Raw genomic sequence first — 22,934 nt, 5'->3', positions numbered from 1 at the left:
TGTGAAAATATGATTCAATATGTAAATGTCAGTTTCACACTCAAACAGTTCAGAATGTACTATTTTGCATACCAGCATCTATTGTCCTCTATTTCATGTATTACATCTTATATGACCAATAATATTTTAAGTTTTAAAAGGGCAGGTTTAATGTCAGACCATTATGACTCCTCTAAAGGGTCTACAACGATGCAAGATATGTAGTAGGTACTAAATAAATATAAATAGATGCCAACACCTTAACTGCTTTGCCAATGCCCAATTTTTCAACTTTGTTAATAAATAAAATGGATCCACTGTTATTTTCTCACACTGGTGCTCTGAACTCTCAATCAGGAGCTTGTGTCCAATAACCAATGGAATTTATTAGCTATCTGCTTTGGCTGGGTTTGGTGGTATAACTTTAAAATTTCAATGTCAATTTTGCCATTTTAATTAAAGAAAGACTTTGTACCTATACTGGAATTTCAATGTTCACTATTTCAAACACTTTTAAAAAATCAAAAAGATTTCAGCAGCTTCCAACTGTCCTTGTGACCAAGTACTTTTCCCAGCTCTAAGAGATTATGGTTCTATGGATGGGGATAGGGCTGGGCGGGGGAACAACTACTTATCCCTAATGCCTAAGCAATACAGAATCATTTGCACCTTGATTTTAATCCTCTCTGACAGAGTCCTTTTTAAGGAAACCCATCAATCTCTTTTTCTAATAACAGTGGTGACTATGCCTTAAGCAAAAACATAGAGTTTACAAAAGGCCTCAACCAAATCCTGCAAGAGTTCTCCGAGACTGCACAGGATAATTATGAAATGAGTGAATGCCCCAACCAACTTCACTTTTGCATGTGGAATGTGAATACATTATAAATACAATAAATGTTATCGAGCATTTACTATGTGAGAAGCATTGTGCCAGGTGATAAAGATGGAAACCTGGATCTGGAAGGAGCTGAGAAGGTAGACTGGAGTAGGAAAGATTTCAGATGGAGGAAACAGCATATGTGAAGGTAAAGAAACATGGAATATTTGGGTATTGGTGAATATGGGACATGTATACTTAGTGAATTAGGTGATTTCAGTAGGAAGCAGAGAGGAAGTGGGATAACAGGAATTGAAACGATACTGTCACTGGCTTCCTAGACTAAAGAATATGAACTTCAGGGGAGTTCCCTGCTGGCCTAGTGATTAGGATTCTGGGCTTTCACTACTGTGGCCCGGGTCCAATCCTGGTCGGGGAACTGAGATCCTGCAAGCCATGCGGCTCAGCCAAAAAAAAAAAAAAAAAAGAGTATGAACATCAGTATGTAAACCATGGAGAAACCAGTGAAAACTGCTCCCATTCCCATGACAATACAAGCATTTTTCATGTGTTAGAACATTGCAGAAGCAGTAGGGATGGAGGGGGAGATATGGAATATAAGATATATCAATATTTAGAAAGCAGAATAGATAGGAGTTAATGAATAGTAGAATAGAAGATGAGGGAAAAAGAGGAGTTAAGAGAATGCTCAATAAAGGGAGAGGTGGCGGAGTCTCAACTGAGACCCAATGAGGCTTAAGTTGAGCTGTTCAGAAGTAGCTGGAAAGAAAAAATAATGTATAGCTGAAATCATGAGACTGAATGAAGAGTCAGCCAGTTGGGAGGTTTTATTTATACAAACACACATTCCTAAGTTCACATGTGGAAGACAATAAACGAAACAATTACAACAGGACACTATGGCACAGGTATTTGTAGGTTGCCATGAGAGCACAAAGAAGCTCTCATGAGTGACGAACATATGTGGAGAAATACAGAGTTTCCCTGGAAAATGATGAATTGAGTTTTAACCAGCAATTAAGAGTTAGCCTTTGGAGACGTGGAAGTACATTCAGGGGAGAATGACCAGCAAAGTGGTGGAGTAGGCAAAGGCAGAGATACAAGAGAGAACACACAGCAGGTTAGGGGAAGTACAAGTAACTCAGTATGAAGCAGAGAATGCCAGTGAGAAAGGGGTGACAGGTAGGTCTGGAGACAAAGCAGAGGAATAAGTGAAAGAAGAGAGATGAAGCAGAGAGGCTAATTTTGAAGACTGTGAACACCTAAGTTGAAGAGAGCAGTTCTGGGAGCTGAGAAAAAATTGGCCTATTGCTCCTTCATGATCACAAGCTGGGACCAGTCCTGTTACCTACTGTTGCCACTCAAGAGAAAAAAAGGAGGTACAATGTTGGAAGTTGAAAATAGTTTCCTCTTAATCTTGTGATGGAAAAAATAGTATGAGTTTAAACTGATCAGAATCAGAATACTATACTGAGCTTCACCATAGAGAAGTTAAATTAAACTGACCGAATTTCCTTGTTCTTTCCCGCTTCAGATACACTCATCTTCTGTTGCGCTAAAACACAAACCAGCCCATGTTTATAAATTCTCACACTAAATTAAAAAATAAGGAAGCAGGGGCTTCCCTGGTGGCGCAGTGGTTGAGAATCTGCCTGCGAATGCAGGGGACACGGGTTCGAGCCCTGGTCTGGGAAGGGAAGATCCCACATGCCGCGGAGCGAATAAGCCCGTGAGTCACAGCTACTGAGCCTGCGCGTCTGGAGCCCGTGCTCCGCAATGGGAGAGGCCACGACAGTGAGAGGCCCAAGCACCGCGATGAAGAGTGGCCCCCGCTCGCCGCAACGGGAGAAAGCCCTCGCACAGAAACGAGGACCCGACACAGCCAGAAATAAATAAATAAATAAACTTAAAATAGTTGCATCTTAAATGCAAAAAATAAAAATAAAAAATAAGGAAGCAAGTGTGCCTCAAATGAAGCAAACCTTTTATTTTCAGAAGCCCAAGACAAAATAAAAGAAACTTACACTGAAAATCAGAGACAGTCTAACCAAGGTTTCCCATTTCTTTTGTCCGCCTTAGTTCATTCTCTGAAAGTGTATTTGGCATACTCGTTTGATGCTGGCAGATGCAAAAGCATAATATAAAAATTGTCTTCATTCTCCTTTAACAATGATTAGCTCATGTTCAAATATTTTTGCTTAACACACTGGCAAAAATTCTTATAATGGATGATTTCTTGAACTTAAGCTCAGGAATGTCACTGCATTTACAACCAACATTTTCCCCCCCACCCCACTATTGTTTTTTTCTTTTCTTTTCTTTTTTTTTTTTTAATAAATTTATTTATCTTATTTATTTTTGGCTGCGTTGGGTCTTCGTTGCTGTGCACGAACTTTCTCTAGTTGTGGTGAGTGGAGGCCACTCTTCGTTGTGGTGCGTGGGCTCCTCATTGCGGTGGCTTCTCTTGTTGCGGAGCACGGGCTCTAGGCGCGCGGGCTTCAGCAGTTGTGGCACACGGGCCCAGTAGTTGTGGCTCGCGGGCTCCAGAGCACAGGCTCAGTAATTGCGGTGCATGGGCCCAGTTGCTCCGTGGCATGAGGGATCCTCCTGGACCAGGGCTCGAACCCATGTCCCCTGCATCGGCAGGCGGATTCCCAACCACTGCGCCACCAGGGAAGCCCCTACAACCAACATTTTATTTTATTTTATTTTTATTTTTGGCCGCCCCGTGCAGTTCCCTGACCAGGGACTGAACCTGTGCCCCTGCCAGTGAAAGTGCAGAGTCCTAACCACTGGACCGCCAGGGAATTCCCACAACCAACATTTTAAACTTTAAAAGCAAAACACCTTTTAAATTATTATTTGAAAAACCTATGTTTTTAAAATGCCATTAAGTGAAAAGTTAGGCATGTGTTTTTGTGAAAAAAAATAATAAAGGCTCAAGGTCAAAAGTGGCTTTATCGCTTTACAGTTGTACTACAAAAGACAGCCCACTTGGCCTTGAAGTCTCACGTGCCCCATCTGAATGTGCAGGACAGTATTGCTTGCCTGATAGCTGTGAGGAATGAAAAGTACTCATCTGTGTTAAAGTTCCTAGAAGAAGGCCTAGGAAGTAGTAGGTGCCCAATAAATGTCAAATGAATCTGAATTTTAGGAGCAAAAAATTAAACATTGTGTATATCTCAATTTTTAGCAAAATTATATTTGAAAGTTACCCCTCAATAATTATGAAATTTCTGTAAATTTTACTTTCTAAAACCATCACTAACCCCAAGTTTGAATGGTTCTTCTATGAAAGTTGTAATCTTCTCATAATTAGAAGTTTAGAAATTTAATGAGTTGAAATGCAACAAGGCACAGATGCCTTATTATACCAACTAGTTAACACAGTATTTGTTTTCTACATTAACTTTACTTGTTAATCAAAAATACTGCTTTCTCCCAAATAACATCAAAATAAAATTGCTGATTGTGCAATGGTAAAACCAACAATACCATGTCCGCAACAAGGCCACTTGAATTTTTTTTCATGAGCTGGCAGTTTCCAGGGAAAATATAAGACTCCATATACCTTTAAGTCAGTTCTCAAAAAATTCAAGTGCAGAAGCCATGCTCTGTACACCCCAAGGCATATATATTAAGTTGTACATGCTAAGCATGCCCATGAATATCTTTGTTTTTGGGGGGTTTTTTTGTTTTTTTGGGGGTGGGGGAGTTTGGCTATGCCACTCGGTATATGGGATCTCAGTTCCCCAACCAGGGATTGAACCTGGGCCACAGCAGTGAAAGTCCAGAATCCTAACCACTAGGCCACCAGGGAACTCACACCCATGAATATCTTTGCATGTTGAACATCTGAGCTGATTCATCTCCCTGAGTTAAGAAGTTAAGTCTGCTGGAAAAGACTATTTAGGACTATATATAATTGTATATGTTTTCAGATGTCCATAGCAACTAGGAAATCCTGGAGAAAAGACTATTTAGAAGCCCTTCTAGGGACTTCCCTGGCAGTCCAGTGGTTAGGACTCTGTGCTCCCAATGCAGGCGGCACAGGTTCAATCCCTGGTCGGGGAACTAAGATCCCGCATGCCGCACAGTGCAGCCTAAAAAAAAAAAGCCCTTCTATTAGAACACCGTGCTCCCCATTAGCAGCCTAGGCCCAACACAAGTTACTCCTACCTCTTCAATGGACATGAAAGCTCCTCACTGGTCTCCCTGCTTTCTTCTACTTTCCCTAAATGCTCTACCAAAGAGTAGCCAATGATCTAACCAAATCTCATCTGATCATGTTAACCCCCTCTTAGCCAACAAGCTTCCAGAGAGGCCCACTGCTTTTAGCACAATGCTTTTTCATCAAAGTCCTGGTAACATGGACTAACTCTCTAGTTTCAATCTCTTACCATTCCCCTAAAACCCTGAGCCACATTTAACAAACTACTTTAGATTATGGATTTTGTATATGTGTTTATGGTAAAAACTATATAAGGATATTTATTTCTATTTGTTTTCCCATCAATAGAGCCCTACTTTGTATTCTGTACCCCACTAGTTAAAACAGATAAAAAATTAGGAATAGGAGGCTCAGAGAACTATTTGTGCCTGCCCCAAACATCATTAGAAAATCACTGTGCCTAACCTAACCTACTCTCTCACACTCCTTCAGGTCTGCACTTCCAGTTTTCCTTTCTGTTTCATCTTTGCTTTAATGACAGCTGGTCCTTCAAAGCTCAAGTTAGGCTCTATTCGCAGAGCAACTACCTGTAAGGCTACTGCAGTACTTGTCACTCTGCAGTACAGTTGACTATTTACTTCTCTATTGCCCCATCTGAAGGCACACACTGAGCTTTGCACCTTTGTTTCCTCAGCCCCAAGGACAATGCAGGCTGTAGATTTGTTGAATGGATGGCTATCAGCACCTACGGAACTTCTCAGCTGTACGAAACTGTACAAATTAGGAGGCATCAGAAAGGGAAATGTGGAATTCTGGCAGGGCATTTCAGTTTATAAAGATTCAGAGATTATTTCCTCTCCCTTCCCTTTTTCTTTCCAATCTAGTTCATGCTATCTGCTCCACTGTCTACACTCAAAAGTAATGGTAAATCTGAACTTTTTTTCATTTTTAGCCCTTAAAAAATGTGTTACGCTTTCCTACCCCTTTACTCTTCCATTTTATTCTCTTAAACTTTTTTGGTGAAACAACACACTCACATAAAAGTACATAAAATATACATGTACAGCTTAATGAATAAAGTGAACATACATATAACTACAACCAAGGTCAAGAAATAGAACAGTCAACTATTTCTCCCTCCAAAGGCTTCCTATTCCCCTTCATTTTAGATAACTGTGGGAGAGAATAAAGAAAACCTCACAGTTTTTTGGATCAGCCCCTGAATTCATATCTCTGCACCATCCTGGGCCATGGCAGGTAAAGAGAAGCACTAAGATGCCAGGGTACATGTGTATTTGTATCTGTACGTATGTGTGAGGGCATGCCCTCACAGGCGAAGGCACTGGTGAAAAGCAATCTTAAAAGGTAGGGTAGGGCTTCCCTGGTGGCGCAGTGGTTGAGAATCTGCCTGCCAATGCAGGGGACACGGGTTCGAGCCCTGGTCTGGGAAGATCCCACATGCCGCGAAGCAACTAGGCCCGTGAGCCACAATGACTGAGCCTGCGCGTCTGGAGCCTGTGCTCCGCAACAAGAGAGGCCGCGATAGTGAGAGGCCCGCGCACCGCGAGGAAGAGTGGCCCCCACTTGCCGCAACTAGAGAAAACCCTCGCACAGAAACGAAGACCCAGCACAGCCATAAATAAATAAATTAAATTAAATTAAATTAAAAAGCCAGACCCTTAGCTCTATTAAAAAAAAAAAAAAAGGTAGGGTAAATCTATATTTCTAATGGTAAACACTCTGCTGCTTAGTAAAACAGTACTCTGCTGCTTACAGCTTAAACCAAACCTTAACAAACAGGAAACCACATAATTTTCAAGACACAAGTTTCAAAACAACACAAATTTAAGACCAATTACCTATATTTGCTTCACCCCCATTGTGGATAGGAAAGATGCTTTAAGTGAAAAGTTGGCATTATGGGGTCACACAGTCCCAGCCACCCAATAGGCTCACTCCATTCAACCAGAAGAGGGGTTCTCTATGCTCACAGCAGGCATACAACAGGGTAGCACATATATGCTCTCTGAGTGAGAAAGCAACACCTTCTCACATACAACCCCCTGGAGAGAGATGGGGAAGGGGAGGGGGGAGGACTTTACACCTGCAAACTCCTAACTCTATCAGCGCTAGGACTGGGAAAAACAGCACATATTTTAAAAAAAGAAAAAAGGTTTCCTGATAAAGCCAGTAACTTTTAAAGAAGGATGTTCTTAAGCCATTTTTTCCTAGGAGACTAGTAAGCGTAATGACTCAACATCCAAGTCTTTGTCTCCTTAATGGACTGAGTCAAGCCCTAATGACTGTATAAGCAAACTGCTTAAAAGGGCAGCTGTCAGAATTCTTATTCTTCTTGGCAGAAAAACACTATAAGCACAAAGTGTTGTCATACTAATTAAGGCATCTCAACTTCAAGGCACATCTGTCCCTGGGCCTTTGGATAATCAAAATGACCACTAAAAATAGAACAGTGGTATCTCCAATGGGGCAGATATGAGCCACTCCCAATCCTAAGAGATTCCAGTGAGAAGTGACCTGGGATGCACACGTCTTACAATACCATTGAATGTCCATCTATATGTAGCCATATGTTTTAAGTTTTTACTTTATGTTCTATTAAGGTTAGTAGACAAAAGTAATTAACAGACATATAACTCTTGGCCCATAGTGAAAATCCAGCTAGCTGACTAGCTAACTGAGGTCTGGCAGGGAAGAAAACTGCTCTCCAGGTCTAAAAAAAAACACTGCTTGCATTGAAACTCCATGAGTTTCATGATGAACATCTTGGTATTTTTTTTCAATTTCCCCATCATCAAAAGTAAGCCAGCTCTGTCTGTCAAGATGCCCAGGCTGCACGGCAGCAGTGTCAAAGGCTGCCATTTGCTTCAAGGCACTGCCATATGCAGAAGCACAACATTTTGTCTCTGGAAAATAAACACTTCTGCCTTTGCCAGTGTCCTCCCACTGTGCCGCCCATCTGGAGCAGGTGAGCTGGGAGGCAAGCCTGGGAATGGGTGAGACGCGGGTGAGCAGGGGAGATGAGGCCTCAAGGGAGATGGCACATGGAGGAAGAAGGCAGTGCTGTGTCATGTCACATCCTGCTAACCACATTTGCCAAAAAGCTTGTGAAATTACCCTTATTAGTGATATTTTAATCACATGTAACAAATGGTTGGTTGTTTTTAGGGGACAAGACCTGCAAAGTCAAGGTTCCACCTGGGCCATCTGTTCACAGGGTCACATGACCTCACTGATACCAATAAACAGATGATATCTTTGTGCCAGCCACCAAAGGCACGAGGACAATATTGTCCTTTGAATAGAAGGCTCAAAGCAACAGGGTTCTTCTAGGACAGGACCACACAATACCTGCCTACTATTAACCAGACCAAACACACTCAAATTCAGGCCAGAGTGCTGAGACGAGTCACTTCTGGAAATGACTGATACCTGAAATTCTTTCCTTTATATTCTTTCCCTTTCGCTGAAAACAATAAATTCAAGTCTGGTTATGGTCTTGACATCAGATCTTTTTTTTTTTAAATTGAGTATAGTTTTGATTTACAAGATTGTATTCATTTCACGTGTACAGCAAAGTGATTCAGCTATATATATTTTTTTCATATTGTTTTCCATCATAGGTTATTACAAGATCTTGAATATAGTTCCCTATGTTATATAGTAAATCCTTGTTCCTTATCTGTTCTATGTAGAGTAGTTTGTGTCTGTTAATCCCATACTTCTAATTTAACCCCCACTTGTCCCCTTCTCCTTCGGTAACCATAAGTTTGTTTTCTAAGTCTGTGAGTCTGTTTCTATTTTGTATATAGGTTCATTTGTATTATTTTTTTAGATTCCACATATAAGTGATATCATAAAATATTTGTCTTTCTCCACCTGACTTACTTCACTTAATATGATATTCTCTAGGTCCATTGTTGTTGCTGTGAATGGCATTATTTCATTGTTTTTTACGGTTGAGTAATATTCCATTGTGTATATATACCACATCTTCTTAAACCAGTTGTCTGTTGATGGGCACTTGGGCTGTTTCCATGTTTTGGCTGTTGTAAATAGTGCTGCTATGAACATCAGGGTACATGTATCTTTTCGAATTAGAGCTTTTGTCTTTTCTGGAAATATGCCCAGGAGTGGGATTGCTGGATCATATGGCAACTCTATTTTTAATTTCTTAAGGAACCTCCATAGTGTTTTCCATAGTGGCTGCACCAATTTACATTCCCACCAACAGCGTACAAGGGTTCCCTTTTCGCCACACGCTCTCCAGCATTTATTATTTGTAGACTTTTTGATGATAGCCATTCTGACTAGTGTGAGGTGATACCTCATTATAGTTTTGATTTGCATTTCTCTAATAATTAACAATGTTGAGGGCTTCCCTGGTGGCACAGTGGTTGAGAATCTGCCTGCCAATGCAGGGGACACAGGTTCGAGCACTGGTCTGGCAAGATCCCACATGCCGTGGAGCAACTAAGCCCGTGAACCACAACTACTGAGCCTGTGACCTAGAGCCCGCGAGCCACAACTACTGAGCCCGTGTGCTGCAACTACTGAAGCCCGCGTGCCCAGAGCCTGTGCTCCACAAAAAGAGAAGCCACAGTGAGAAGCCCGTGCACCACAACCAAGAGTAGCCCCCGCTCGCCTCAATTAGAGAAAGCCCGTCCGCAGCAACAAAGACCCAACACAGCCAAAATTAAATAAATACAATAAATAAATTTATAACAAACAAACAAACAAAAAAACAATATTGAGCATCTTTTCATGTGCCTGTTGGTCATCTGTATGTCTTCTCTGGAGAAATGTCTATTTAAGTCTTCTGCCCACTTTTTAATTGGGTTGTTTGTTTTTTTGATATTGAGTTTTATGAGCTGTTGTATATTTTGGACATTAACCCCTTGTCAGTAGCATCATTTGCAAATATTTTCTCCCATTCCGTACTTTGTGTTTTTGTTTTGTTGACGGTTTCCTTCACTGTGCAAAAGCTTTTAAGTTTGATTAGGTCCCATTTCTTTATTTTTGCTTTTATTTCTTTTGCCTTGGGAGACTGACCTAAGAAAATATTGCCACAATTTATGTCCAAGAATGTTTTGCTTATGTTCTCTTATAGGAGTTTTATGGTAGCATGTCCTGTATTTAGGTCTTTAAACCATTTTGAGTTTATTTTTGTATGTGGTGAGAGGGAGTGTTCTAATTTCACTGATTTACATGTAACTGTCCAGCTTTCCCAATACCACTTGCTAAAGATTGTCTTTTCTCCATTGTATATTGTTGCCTCCTTTGTCATCGATTAATTGACCATAGGTATGTGGGTTTATTTCTGGCTCTCTATTCTGTTCCATTGATCTATATGTCTGTTTTTGTGCCAATACCACGTTGTTTTGATTACTGTAGCTTTGTAGTATTTGACATCAGATCTTTAAATCATGCTATTTGGGAGCTGGAAGAAACCATAAAAATTACCCATATGCTTTTTCTCCCAAGGTTTTTCATCTAGCTCATGGGAGAGCTAGTGCTATACCTCCTGCAGCAGGGATCTTTCAATTACACTAGTTTTCAAACTTCAGTAGGAAAGGGACAGAGAAGTCACTTTTTCAGATAAAATCTTACATGGAATTCCTATATATAAAATAGATAAAAGTTGGGAATTCTCTGGTGGTCCAGTGGTTAGGACTCGGTGTTTTCACTGCCAGAGCCCAGGTTCAATACATGGCCGGGGAACTAAGATCCCACAAGTCATGCAGCACGGCCAAACAAAAAAAAAAAAAAAAGCAAAAAAATTAAAATAGATAAAAGTTGAGCTGATCTATATGAAGCAGAGCTAAAGTTTCACTACACTGGTCTTTCTTGGTGAGTTTCCTGAGGCAGCTTCATGTAATAAAGTTTGAAAACCACCATACCAGGCTGGATGATATTTTTCCAACATTATTTCTATTGTTTGCTTGCTAAGCATTTACAGGTATAGCCCCATAAGAAGATAAATTACCAAAGGCTCATCAAGCACTTCAGAAAAGGTTCTCTGAAAACACTTTGGCCAGTGAATAGCAGTAGTAAAGCCCTGAAGATTACACACCATGGAGGCCAGCATTCTACTCTAAGCCTTGTCACAAACTCTGCGTTCCCCAAGGATATCAAATCCGGCTGGTTCATCTCTCAGTTCCCACACATGTAAAATGGAGATATCCATGGATAATAACAGATAATTTTAGGGCATTCATATGGACTACACCAAATGTGCCACATCTGACCATAGGTATGTGGGTTTCAAGCAAGAAATAGCTCCATAATTAATCACTCTCCCTTCTGTAGTCCTTTAATCAAATTATAAGGAGAATTTAAACAAGCATCATGCAAACTATGCCTGTAAGTCATTACAAATTTTTCAAAATAATCCTGTTAAAAATCTAGCAGTTCCTTAATGATGGAGTCATTTATTAAATACTTATTATTTTTCAGGGAGTTACCATTCACTCATTCAAAATATATTTTATTAAATTTATTAAACCAATGGCATACATAATTTGCCACAATTGATCACTCCTTCCTTCTTAACAGATGAAGAAAGTGAGGCTCAGGAAACATAAGTAACTTATTCAAGATTACACAAGCTAGTACATACCAGAGAAGAGATCAGAACTTTGGTATATCTGACTCCAAAATCCATGCTCAAAGAAGCCTCATAAACATTTAAGATTGGGGGAAAAAAAAATATTTGAGATCGGGGAGTCAAACCTATAGCAAAAGCCTAATAAGCCCTTTCTCTGCTCGTTGGGGTCTAACCAGGAGCCGACCAACTTAATTGTACACATGAGTCTAAATAAAAACTAAAACGAAGGCTCTTGATTTTTTCCTCCCATATGTGTGTCTTTTTCATCTTCTCCTGCTGATTTCATATCTTTAATTCTTACATGAAGTAACACCTATTCATTAAGAATACTTTAATAAAATTCCCTTCCAGTGTATAAATGCACAATAACATTTTCAATGGTATATGTGGACCTAACTGGATGACATTTATTCAGCAAACATTTATTGAACACCTACCATGGGCACATATTTATACCTTAACTATATAATCCTATGTGGGGATCTTGACTTTTTAGTAGAACTGAATATTTCATGCCTCCCCAAATGAACAAGCACACTTGTACATTAGTCCAGTAACTAATAAAGGAGATAGTATGAAAGAGTATGGTATTTGAAGTTAAGAGTCTTACTTCAGCCTTTTATAGGCGATATATGTGCCTCTGGTATACTTGGACACACAAGAGAAATATTTAACCCTTCTATTAACCAGTCTTAGCATCTCTGTAAGCAAAATGGGACTAACTCATCTTATGGTATCATAAGAAGCATTAAATAAGGTCCCATATATGGTTATCTAGGATAGCACTGTCCAAGAAAACTTTCTATGATGATGAAAATGCTCTATATCTGTAATGTCCAATATGGTAGCCATTAGCCACATGTGGCTATTGAGCACTTGAAATGTGGCTAATGTGACTGAGGAACCAAAGTTTTTTAAAGAAACAAAAGTTTATTTCTCTTTCAAAGTCCAGGAGACTCTCACCTAGGAACTGAATTTTAAATTAAATTGAAATAAAATTTTTTATTGAAACATAGTTGATTTACAATATTATATTAGTTTCAGGTATCTAACACAGGGATTCAATATTTTTATACATTATACTCCATTTAAAATTATTACAAAATAATGGCTATATTTCTCTGTGCTGTACAATATATCCTTGTTGCTCATTTATTTTATACGTAGTAGTCTGTATCTCTTTTTTTTTTTTTTTTTTAAGATTTATTGATTGATTGAGTGATTGATTGCTATGTTGGGTCTTCGTTTCTGCGCGAGGGCTCTCCCCAGCTGCGGCAAGCGGGGGCCACTCTTCATCGCGGTGCGCAGGCCCCTCACTATCGCGGCCTCTCTTGCCGCGGAGCACAGGCTCCAGACGCGCAGGCTCAGCAGTTGTGGCTCACGAGCCCAGCTGCTCCGCGGCACGCGGGATCCTCCCAGACCAGGGCCCGAACCCGCGTCCCCCGCATTAGCAGGCAGACTCTCAACCACTGCGCCACCAGGGAAGCCCAGTAGTCTGTATCTCTTAATGCCATACTTCTATCTTGCCTCTCCTCTCTTCCCTCTCCCCACTGGTAAGCACTAGTTTGTTCTCTGTATCTGTGAATCTGTTTCTGTTTTGTTACATACATTTGTTTGTTTTATTTTTTAGATTCCTCATATAAATGATAAGAGTACTTGTCTTTCTCTGACTTATTTCACTAAGCTTAGTATCCTCTAGGTCCATCCACATTGTTGCAAATGGCAGAATTTCATTCTTTTTTATGGCTGAGTAATATTCCATTGTGTGTGTGTGTGTGTGTATATATATATATATATATATACCATATCTTTTTTATCCATTCATCTATTGATAATTTTAATTATTTTAAATTTAATTAGCAACATATGACTAGTGGCTACCAAACTGGACTGTGTCAATCTAGAAAAAAGCCTAGCACATAATAGATGGTCAATGTTGGTTTATTTCTATTTTCCTTATCAATATCAGTATCCCACTCTTTACCAGCAAATCAGTTCAACTAAAATAGCACAACAAACAATCTCCAATAGGAAACTAACTTATAGCTATTAAATTGCTTCTTCGACCAAACAGTAAGAGCAGCATAAAAACAAAAGTGAATTTATTAATTAGGTCTATGTGCCATACACTGTGCTAACAGCTTTGCATGATTACCTCATTTAATCTTTATAATAACTCTATGAAGTAGGTGCCATTACTTTATAAGTAGGGAAATTAAGCTTAGAATTTGTCCAAAGACACATAGCTAGCAAGTCAGTGGGCAAAGATTTAAACCCAGGCAGTGTAATTCCAGACACTGTGCTTAACCAACAAGCTAAACCACCTGCATCTTAAAGAACCAATTTACATAAAATTGGCAAACAGCACAGTACACAGCAAACTGGAACTCAAACAATTTGAGCTACAGACACAAAGTTACACATGCTAACTGGCTGACTCAAAGTAAGTCTCATGTGCCAACTGATGTGACTATACAAATGTACCAAATCTAGTGACTTTTTAGTTATTAGGAAGACTGAAAAACTACCATCACCTCTCTCCCCATAATAAAATGACTGAAATATGAATTAGTATTTTAGAACTAACAATGTATTTTGACTGGAGGGTGGGGGAGCAGGGATTGGACCTAGAAGCACAAGGCAGAGGTAATCAATATTTACAAGAGCCCCATGTCACTGTCCACAAGGGATATTTATTTGCTAAGACATCAAACATTTCTGCTAGGAGATTAACCGAATTTACTACATTTGCATGAAGCACACTGCCACTCTTATCTCAATTCTAAAAGAAGCTTAACTCACTTATGTCTGTAGCATTTAAGACAAAGTGTTTATTGTGCCCAAAGCTGGAATTCTTATTCCAATTCTGCCTGACAAGTCAGAGGAATATTTTACACAGCAAGCCACAGCACACTCTTTACTGAATACCACAGGAACTTCTAAGTGGCAGGAAAGGTCATATGTGATTCATTTTCCTCTCTCCTGGAGAAATGAACAAAAAAGGCCACTGACCTTTCACCCAGATCAAAACAATGCATGTAAATTTGTCTCCTCTCCCCTATCCATCATGTTTCTAGCTTCTCTTCAAACTTCATAATCCTTCATATTGCACAAACCCCTTGGTCAAAGACAGCAAAAAGAGATCCTATTTATTGAAGATAATTAATGAGAACCTACTGTATAGTTCAGGGAACTCTACTCAATGCTCTGTGGTGACCTAAATGGGAAGGAAATCCAAAAAAGAGAGGATATATGTATATGTATAGCTGATTTACTTTGCTGTACAGTAGAAACTAACACAACATTGTAAAGCAACTATACGCCAATAAAAATTAATTAATTTAAAAAAGAGATTCTATTTATTGAGAAGTTCTCAATTCAGCATTATTAGGCAGTAGAAAATAAACTGCTTTAAAGATCTGTAAAAAATAACTAAAATAAACCAAAAGCCTGTACTTGTTTTGATTTCTGTCATAACTCAGCTTAAGCAAGTCCAGATGGAAAAAAAAAAACCAAAAACCTATGTTTCAGAAACATTACTGAAAAACCAAGGAGCTGTCAAGGCAGAACAGGCAAGTAATTATGGCACCATTACTGTAGCTTTTGCCTGACCTGCTGTGTGACCTGGAGCTAATCCCTTTGCCACTTTATGCTTTTCATTCCGTATCATTGATAGAGAATTAACTGCTATATATTTCAGCGGACTAGTGAGTAGATTAAATTATTAAGCAAAATGCTTTGGGCAAAAGTCATATGAATGTTAAATATTATGATTTACAAGCATTCATTTTCCTAGCACTCCTGTGGGGTTAGGAAGTTATCTCGATTTCATAGATGAGTAAACAGGCACAGGGGGTAAGGTCACATGGTAAAGCTCTGTTTACAAAGTCCCTGTGGGAAGGGAATAATACACACCTCTAGCAATCATACGAACATTCTTAGCACATCCTATACAATCTTTAATACAGTCAATCCTTTTTTTCCCCTTTCTTTCTTTCTTTTTTCATTCAATTCTTAACTTAATGTTGCATCTTTTAACATGCTGTCAATGGAACAGTGACAGCTCTAAGGTAACAACAAGGCCAGAATAAGTGAGAAAGAATAATTCTGTGTGCCTAGGCAAGAAGAGTCATTGAAAGACACAGTTAAGGGCTTCCCTGGTGGCGCAGTGGTTGGGAGTCTGCCTGCCAATGCAGGGGACGCGGGTTCAAGCCCTGGTCTGGGAGGATCCCACATGCCGCGGAGCAACTAAGCCCGTGAGCCACAACTACTGAGCCTGTGCGTCTAGAGCCTGTGCTCCGCAACGGGAGAGGCCGCGACAGTGAGAGGCCCACGCACCACGATGAAGAGTGGCCCCCGCTCGCCACAGCTGGAGAAAGCCCTCGCACAGAAACGAAGACCCAACACAGCCAAAAATAAATAAATAAATAAATAAATTTATTTAAAAAAAAAAAAAAAAAGACACAGTTAATCTCAAAATGAAATTTGCATTATTATTTTTAAGGTTTTATCTCTACTATGGAGTAATTCAACCATGGGAAATAAGAAACATGGTTTGCTATGAAAACACTGAAAAAAAATTAAAAGGCCATCACAGGGCCTTCCTGTTGGTGTACCCCATCCAAATTCTCTGCAATGTATATTCACCCTCTGGGCTTTAATTAGCAACTATGCAGAAAGAAAAAACAAATCCAACAAGACTGAAAAATAACAAGTAGCAATGGTAAGGGCTCAGGAAGGCCGAACAGGGCAAAAATACTACTCGGGTGTAACAGGAACAGAAAAGAAGCACAGACTTCTCTGCTCCTAAGGCTGCTCGTTATATTGCTTACCCGACTCCGAAGATAGTCAGCCAGGTTTCGGCGAGTGAAATTAGCTGCTGCTGTGGGAGACAATTCATAACCTGGTATGAAAGATAAATAATCATATTTAAAGTGAAGCAGAAGGAATATCAGTACCCAAATCCTTCCACTACTCCTGTTCTTACAGCCTACCACCCTCTGGACATTCAGAGTATACACCGAATAAAGAGTACAATCATACTTCTTGTCAACGGTTGTGAAATAGCTAGTCAGTACTGGCAGTAATTACTGTTCATAAAACAGAACCAAGGTAACTATTCTACAGTGAGATCAAATTCATAGCCTTGCTCAAGCTATTCCTTCAACAGACTGCGGTTTCCTCTGTAGAAGGAAAGAGGTACAAATACACAGGTGTTGGAAAAAAAGAAAGAGGTCTTGAGATGACAATTTTTAAAATTTATATAAAAAGGGATATCGGGAAAAGAGAGGCTGGAAATTAGCATAGCCTCAGAGACATACTTTATGAGGTTTTCTTTTCTTTAAAAAAAAAAGACACTTTATTAAGAAGTGTAATATTTTCAAAAGTACAAGCCACAGGGAAAAAACGTTTCTATCACTATCTACAATACTTTAAAAATAGAGGATCTCCAGCATAAAACCTCTAAATAAAGTTGTAATGCCAGCAAAAGTACAGCCCAGAGGAATGGCGTCAGGTGTGCATTAACAATGCACTCACTTTGGGAATTAATACCCCAGTAAAATGGGGCTAGTGCCAAAAGACACAAGAATGACCCACAATTCAGTAGACCCACACAGAATATGCCAGTTTGGAAAGACAGCATGTGGTTATTTCCTACAACATTCCAAACACCAGTGTCACAGCAGGTAAGATGTAGATTAAAATTCTAACAAATATTTATACAACAGCTACTATGTTTCAGGGTCTATGCTAGGTGCTTTCACATACATTACTGAATTTCATCCTTATAAAAAGTCTACTAGTACATGTTAAACTATGATGGAAGCAATTCTGAATAAGCAGGAATGCTTTTCAATTCTCTACCTAACCCTCTATAAACAGCACTAAGGATTTGACAATTATCTTAAAGGCAGAAAAGTCTGATGCCTGACCATCTGCATATAGATTTTTCTTTCTTTCCCTTATTTTGGCTTAGTTCTTAAATTTTAATATGCATAAGAGTAACTGTGTAGGGATACATGCACAAAACTATACTTGACAGGTAACTTAAGGGGTCTTTTTTTTTTTTTGGTTGCACCATGCAGCATATGGGATTTAAGTTCCCCCACCAGGGATTGAACCGCGCCCCCTGCATTGGAAGCGTGGAGTCTTAACCGCTGGACCACCAGGGAAGTCCCCGGCTTAAGGGGTTTTAAGGGCAATTTTAGTCATATACAATTTTTGGTTTATGCTCTGACTTTGGACCCTGACAGCTACGTAACAGAAGCTCTCTTGTTCATTCCTCCTCCCTCTCCTGGGACAGGACAGTGAAGTATTGCTCTACTGACTGTACTTCAGAAACACTGGTATCCTTCGCAGGCCATGTAGGCAATAAGTAGAGTCGTTAAAAAATAATTATTAAACTATTCTGAACTTGCTTAAACCTAAACACCATGTACTTTAAGTTCCTGAATGGCAGGAACTGAACCATATTCATCTTCGAATTCTCTGTGGTACTAGGCAGAGTGCTTAACATACATGAGGCCCTCAAAAATATTTACAGAATCGAATGCATGATGCTAAGTCTGCTGCCTAAAAAACTATACAGATAGATCATGCCTAGTCATTTTACACATACAATTATATTCAAATTAAGCTCCTTCACAGTGCCACATTATAGCAGTGCTGTGTATAACAGTATTATTACACTGTGAAGTAAGTAACTGGAAGGAAGGTTCTTTCTGCTGAAGCATCACTATAAACGTCCCTGGATCAGAGGGCTAGTGGCTAGTATTATTTCACAGGGAGGTTTTCCCAGTGGATAACAGTTCATCAGCCGCAGAGAGAGCTCACAAAATATCTCACAAAAATCCTAATTATCTCCCTAGACAAGAACCTACCAGAGAGGCAAGGCAGAACCCTTTTATGACACAGTAAATCTCCTACAATTACACAGAGTTTAAAGTTTGCAAAGCATTTTCATACATATTATTCATTAATATTATTATAATACCATTTTATTTGTTTGTTTGTTTGTTTTTTGGCCATGCCACACGGCTTGCAGGATCTTAGTTCCCTGACCAGGGATTGAACCCGTGCCCCCTGCAATGGAAGCGTGGAGCCCTAACCACTGGACCGCCAGGGAATTCCCAATAATACCATTTTAGAGATAAGGAAAATAAAGGTTCAGAGAGGATAAGTGATTTGTCACATAAAAAAAATAGTAAAACCAAGTTTAACTTAGGTCTTTTAGCTCTGAGATTTCAGATATACTTTAGCTCAAATCACATTCTCTAACACTTAAAAAGTCTGATATTAACATGCTCATTTTTCAAGATGGTATTAGTTTTATCCCCCAAGTATTAGTGTTGTAATGGTTCTCTTTTCTGCTCTGGGATTTTTGTAGAAAATCTTTAGGATCAGAAGGAGGATCCAGCTAAGGCTTTAAAAATAAGAAGACTCAAATAAAAATAAGACCACATTGGTCTGCTCATGTATAGAACTGCCAGTAGAGAATATTCTCGTTCAATACAAATTTAAAGACAAACCCACCAAAGCCATTTTCTAAGTATTACCCACCATTTCGCATCTTATAGAGCTGCACGTTTTTCTGAATATATTCTGCAAACTGTACAGTGTCTCCAGCCTCTCCAACACATAGGAGTAAGATTTTTTCACTCATCTTAAACATCTTGTCATGATCTGCTCAAAGAAAAAAACACACAGTGTTAGAAACTGCCTTATCAGAAATTTATTCTTATTACATAGGCAACCACAAACAGGTTTATCAATTACTATACTGAATAATTTTATGAATCACTGTTTTTAGAAGACTTTAATGGGCAACTGTATCAATTACTCTTTCACTCTGCATGTTAAATTCATCTGCATATTTTATTAATATCAATTTCAGCTGGAGAATATATGTAAAAGCTGATAACTGAAAATATACATAAAAACATCAAGACACTTGAAATGCAATGAACAACAATTAAAGAAACTGAAGAAATCAAGCCAATGGCCATTATCTTTAGGCTCATGATTACAAAGCCCTGAAATGTCTCTACAAATACAAATGTTGATTATTACATATACACATACAAAAACATATATGAAAACTACCAGTGCTACAATTAAGGAACCACGTCAAGAAAGAACAAAAAATCAACTGAGAATATAAATCACCGTAGAAAGTAAACCAACTCCATTTCCAAAGCAAAGAGAAAGCTAAAATGAGTGCCAAAGCAAAAATTCTAACAAATATTGTAATACTAAGCTATTTAAAAATACCTCAAAAATCCCAATGCTCTAATCTTATCTAACTGAACCAGACTCATTCAGATTAAACAGATAAATAAATATTCAGATAGCAATTAATGCCCAAGGAAGAAAACTCCATATTCAGTCTGTAGCTTCAGAAAAAGGCTAAATCTCCCTATCTTACTCTCACTTTCACTTTTCATTTTTCAAATAGTGCTGAATAATCTTCCCTGGGAGACATGCTTCCTGTTTGAAAGCTTCTGAAATGTCAAAATCTCTTAATAGGATTTAAAAAACAGAATGCTACAGTTAAGTACTTTACAAGTGTTTGAGAGTTGTAGATACCAGTAATTTGGTTTCCTAGACTTTGCGGGGGAGGGGGGGGAACCACATAAAATGTGCCTGTAGATAGTATCAAATTGCCTTGAAACTCCTATATAAACACACTTTTATTTGTTACAGGCTACAGGAGATTTAAAGACTATTAATTTGCAAAATTGTTTATGAAAGAAAAAAATTCACTTATAAATATATTATCTATGCAAAGAAAAAGAACCAAAAGAGAATTAGATGCCACTGGCATCTGAGTTCTTGCCAGTGGCAAAAGTACAGGCAATTTTTATTTCCTTCATTATGCTTATGAGTATTTCCTAAAATGTCTATACTTAATATGCATCATCTTTGTAAGAAAATATTACTTAATAAGTTTACTTTATTATCATAATGAGAAAAAAAGCTGTTCTTATTTCAGGGGGGCAGGGGAAGCTTGTTTACAAAGAATTTATGTTACAATTAGAAGAAATGCTAAATTTTGAGACAGTAAACTGTTCAATTTTGAAATGAACTTAATTCAAGGCCAAAAGCGTTTTTTAAACATCTATTGTGTGGCCAGTGATTGGTGAAGGGGGATATAAAAAAAAAAAAATGATAGATGCTAATTACTCCTTGAGTTATGCAGGAAATAGCCTATGTAGCTCTAGGAAATTTCTGATCCTTGACAAAGAACTTACAAGATCCACATACATGATACAAACGGACAACAAAATAAGCAACATGAGTGTACAATACTCTAGACTGGAACCCAATAGACCTTGGTTATAATCTGGGTTCAGCACTCTGAACTCGGGCAAATTATTTGCCCTTTCTAAGCCAGTTTCCAAGTGTGTAACATGGTAATACTATCACTTACACCTGCCTAACTCATAGGTGGGGAAAACTGTACATGTACAATATTATCATACTCAGTGTGAGACAATGTAGTTCAGATTATACATGTTACAGGAATTCAGAAAAAAGACCAATCTGTGTGGGCTGAGGTACTGTAATTTAAAAGCAATTCTATACAGGCCAAAACAGAAATGAAATGTGGCATATAACCAAACTGAAGAATTGTGCCATTTTAATAAGCAAGCAATCTCTGGGAAATATCTTCTCTATAGTATCAAAATATCTTACAAAGTGACAAACCAAAAAACTGATTGGAAGTATCACTCTCATTTTATACCTGGAGAAAAATGAATCTCAAAAGGTTATTCATTTTCAGCATTCTTGCCTACTCTACACAGTTCCTTCATGAAAAGAAAGGTAGGAAAAAGTCCTCATGCTACTCCAAAGCTTCTACCATAAACATTTTTATATCGGAAAATCAGAGCTGAGTACAGTTATTTCCAACCATTTTTCAAGAACTAACTCAAATTCATCTTTCTTCTACAGACCACAGTGATTTCTTTTCTCTGAATACCATAAGGATTTACTTTTGAAACCACTGATTTAAAAACTAACCTAATACTTACTAGTGATACTTCTTTCATCATACAAAATCATCTTGTAGTATTTATTTCCTGGTTTTTTAATGTCTTAGATCCCTTTATGGATTATACCCAGTACACTGCATACCCTATAACACCTAGAAGTACTGTGTACGTAGGTAGGCTTAAAACACATTTTATTTTTCATAATTATTTCATATTCATTAATGTAATGAAACAGAACACCTATAAAGGTACTGACTTTGTTATAACTCTATCTAGACACTACTTCATGCTAAACTCACTTGCATGTCAAAGGTCTTAATATTCAAAATAATGGACAGATTTACCCTCAAAAAAACAAATTGACTCTTTTGGAAAACATGGTTTACAAATAAACTTCTACAAACTAAGCATGGAATTTCATAATTTGACTTGAGGAACAATCCATACCATAAATGTTTTAAAATTTAATAATTTTTCTTTCTTTAAGCCCAAAATGAACTGTTATCTGCCCTCAAAGCTTTCCCTAGTCTCTACAACTAGAATCTCTTCTTCCTCTGGAGCACCTAAAAACAACTCTGCTTCCTCTGCACTACTTGAGAAGCTTGATTGTACTTTTCATATGCAGCATTATTTTCTAGCTTGTGTCATAATTATTTGTACACATATCTGAATCCCTTATTAAACTGTAACTTCTAAGATAAGGGCCACATCTTATTCTTCTTTGCATCCCTTCAGCACCTAGCACTGTAATGGACACATAGGTGCCCAAAACCTATTTGTCAAATGAACATTAAATCATCTGAGCCAAAGAATAATACTCTTTTAACAGCAGTATGCCTATGATCAATCACGAAAACCCACTCTTAAATTCCACAGATCAGCAACCAAAATCTTTTTAAAATTATTTATTGAGTACTGACTGTAGGGAGACAGTATAGTATAGCAAAAAGATATGGAGTCAAACTGCATAGGTTTGAACGTGGGTTCTGCCACTTGCGGCCTTAGGCAAGTTTCTTAACCTCTATGCCTCAGAACTGTCATCTGTAAAGTGGCAATGTAATAGCACCCATTTCAAAAGGGTAAATGAATTAATGTAAATTGCTTAAAATAATATGTACATAAGTGCTTAGTATGTTTACTACTAAGTATTTGTCATGGTGTTAAACATTTGCACAAAACTTTTTCACTCAATCCTCCCAACAAGCTTTTGAGGTTGGTATTACTAACCCGATTTAGCAGATGAGGAAATCTGGGCACTGAGAAAAACCTTGTACAAAGTCATAAAGCAAATAAGTGAAAGGGCTCCAGTTTCCTAACTCCACT

The 22,934-nt window shown here is 38.4% G+C and overlaps 1 protein-coding gene across 1 annotated transcript in view; it reads right to left on the bottom strand.

Moving 5' to 3' along the window:
- The window catches only part of PSMB2 (proteasome 20S subunit beta 2), a 36,805-nt gene that overhangs the window by 13,140 nt on the left and 731 nt on the right, over positions 1 to 22,934 (bottom strand). Inside the window, exons 2-3 of the mRNA XM_061186805.1 lie at positions 19,177 to 19,299; positions 16,449 to 16,519 (exon numbers count right to left, since the gene is read on the bottom strand). Of these exons, the coding sequence (XP_061042788.1) occupies positions 16,449 to 16,519; positions 19,177 to 19,299 (194 nt within the window). The remainder of the gene's footprint in view (positions 1 to 16,448; positions 16,520 to 19,176; positions 19,300 to 22,934) is intronic.

This window comes from Eubalaena glacialis, chromosome 3, assembly GCF_028564815.1.
Source record: "Eubalaena glacialis isolate mEubGla1 chromosome 3, mEubGla1.1.hap2.+ XY, whole genome shotgun sequence".
In the NCBI taxonomy this organism is placed as follows: Eukaryota; Metazoa; Chordata; class Mammalia; order Artiodactyla; family Balaenidae; genus Eubalaena; species Eubalaena glacialis.
The sequence above is the reverse complement of the archived record's forward strand: the minus strand, read 5'-3'. Positions and strand labels throughout refer to the sequence as shown.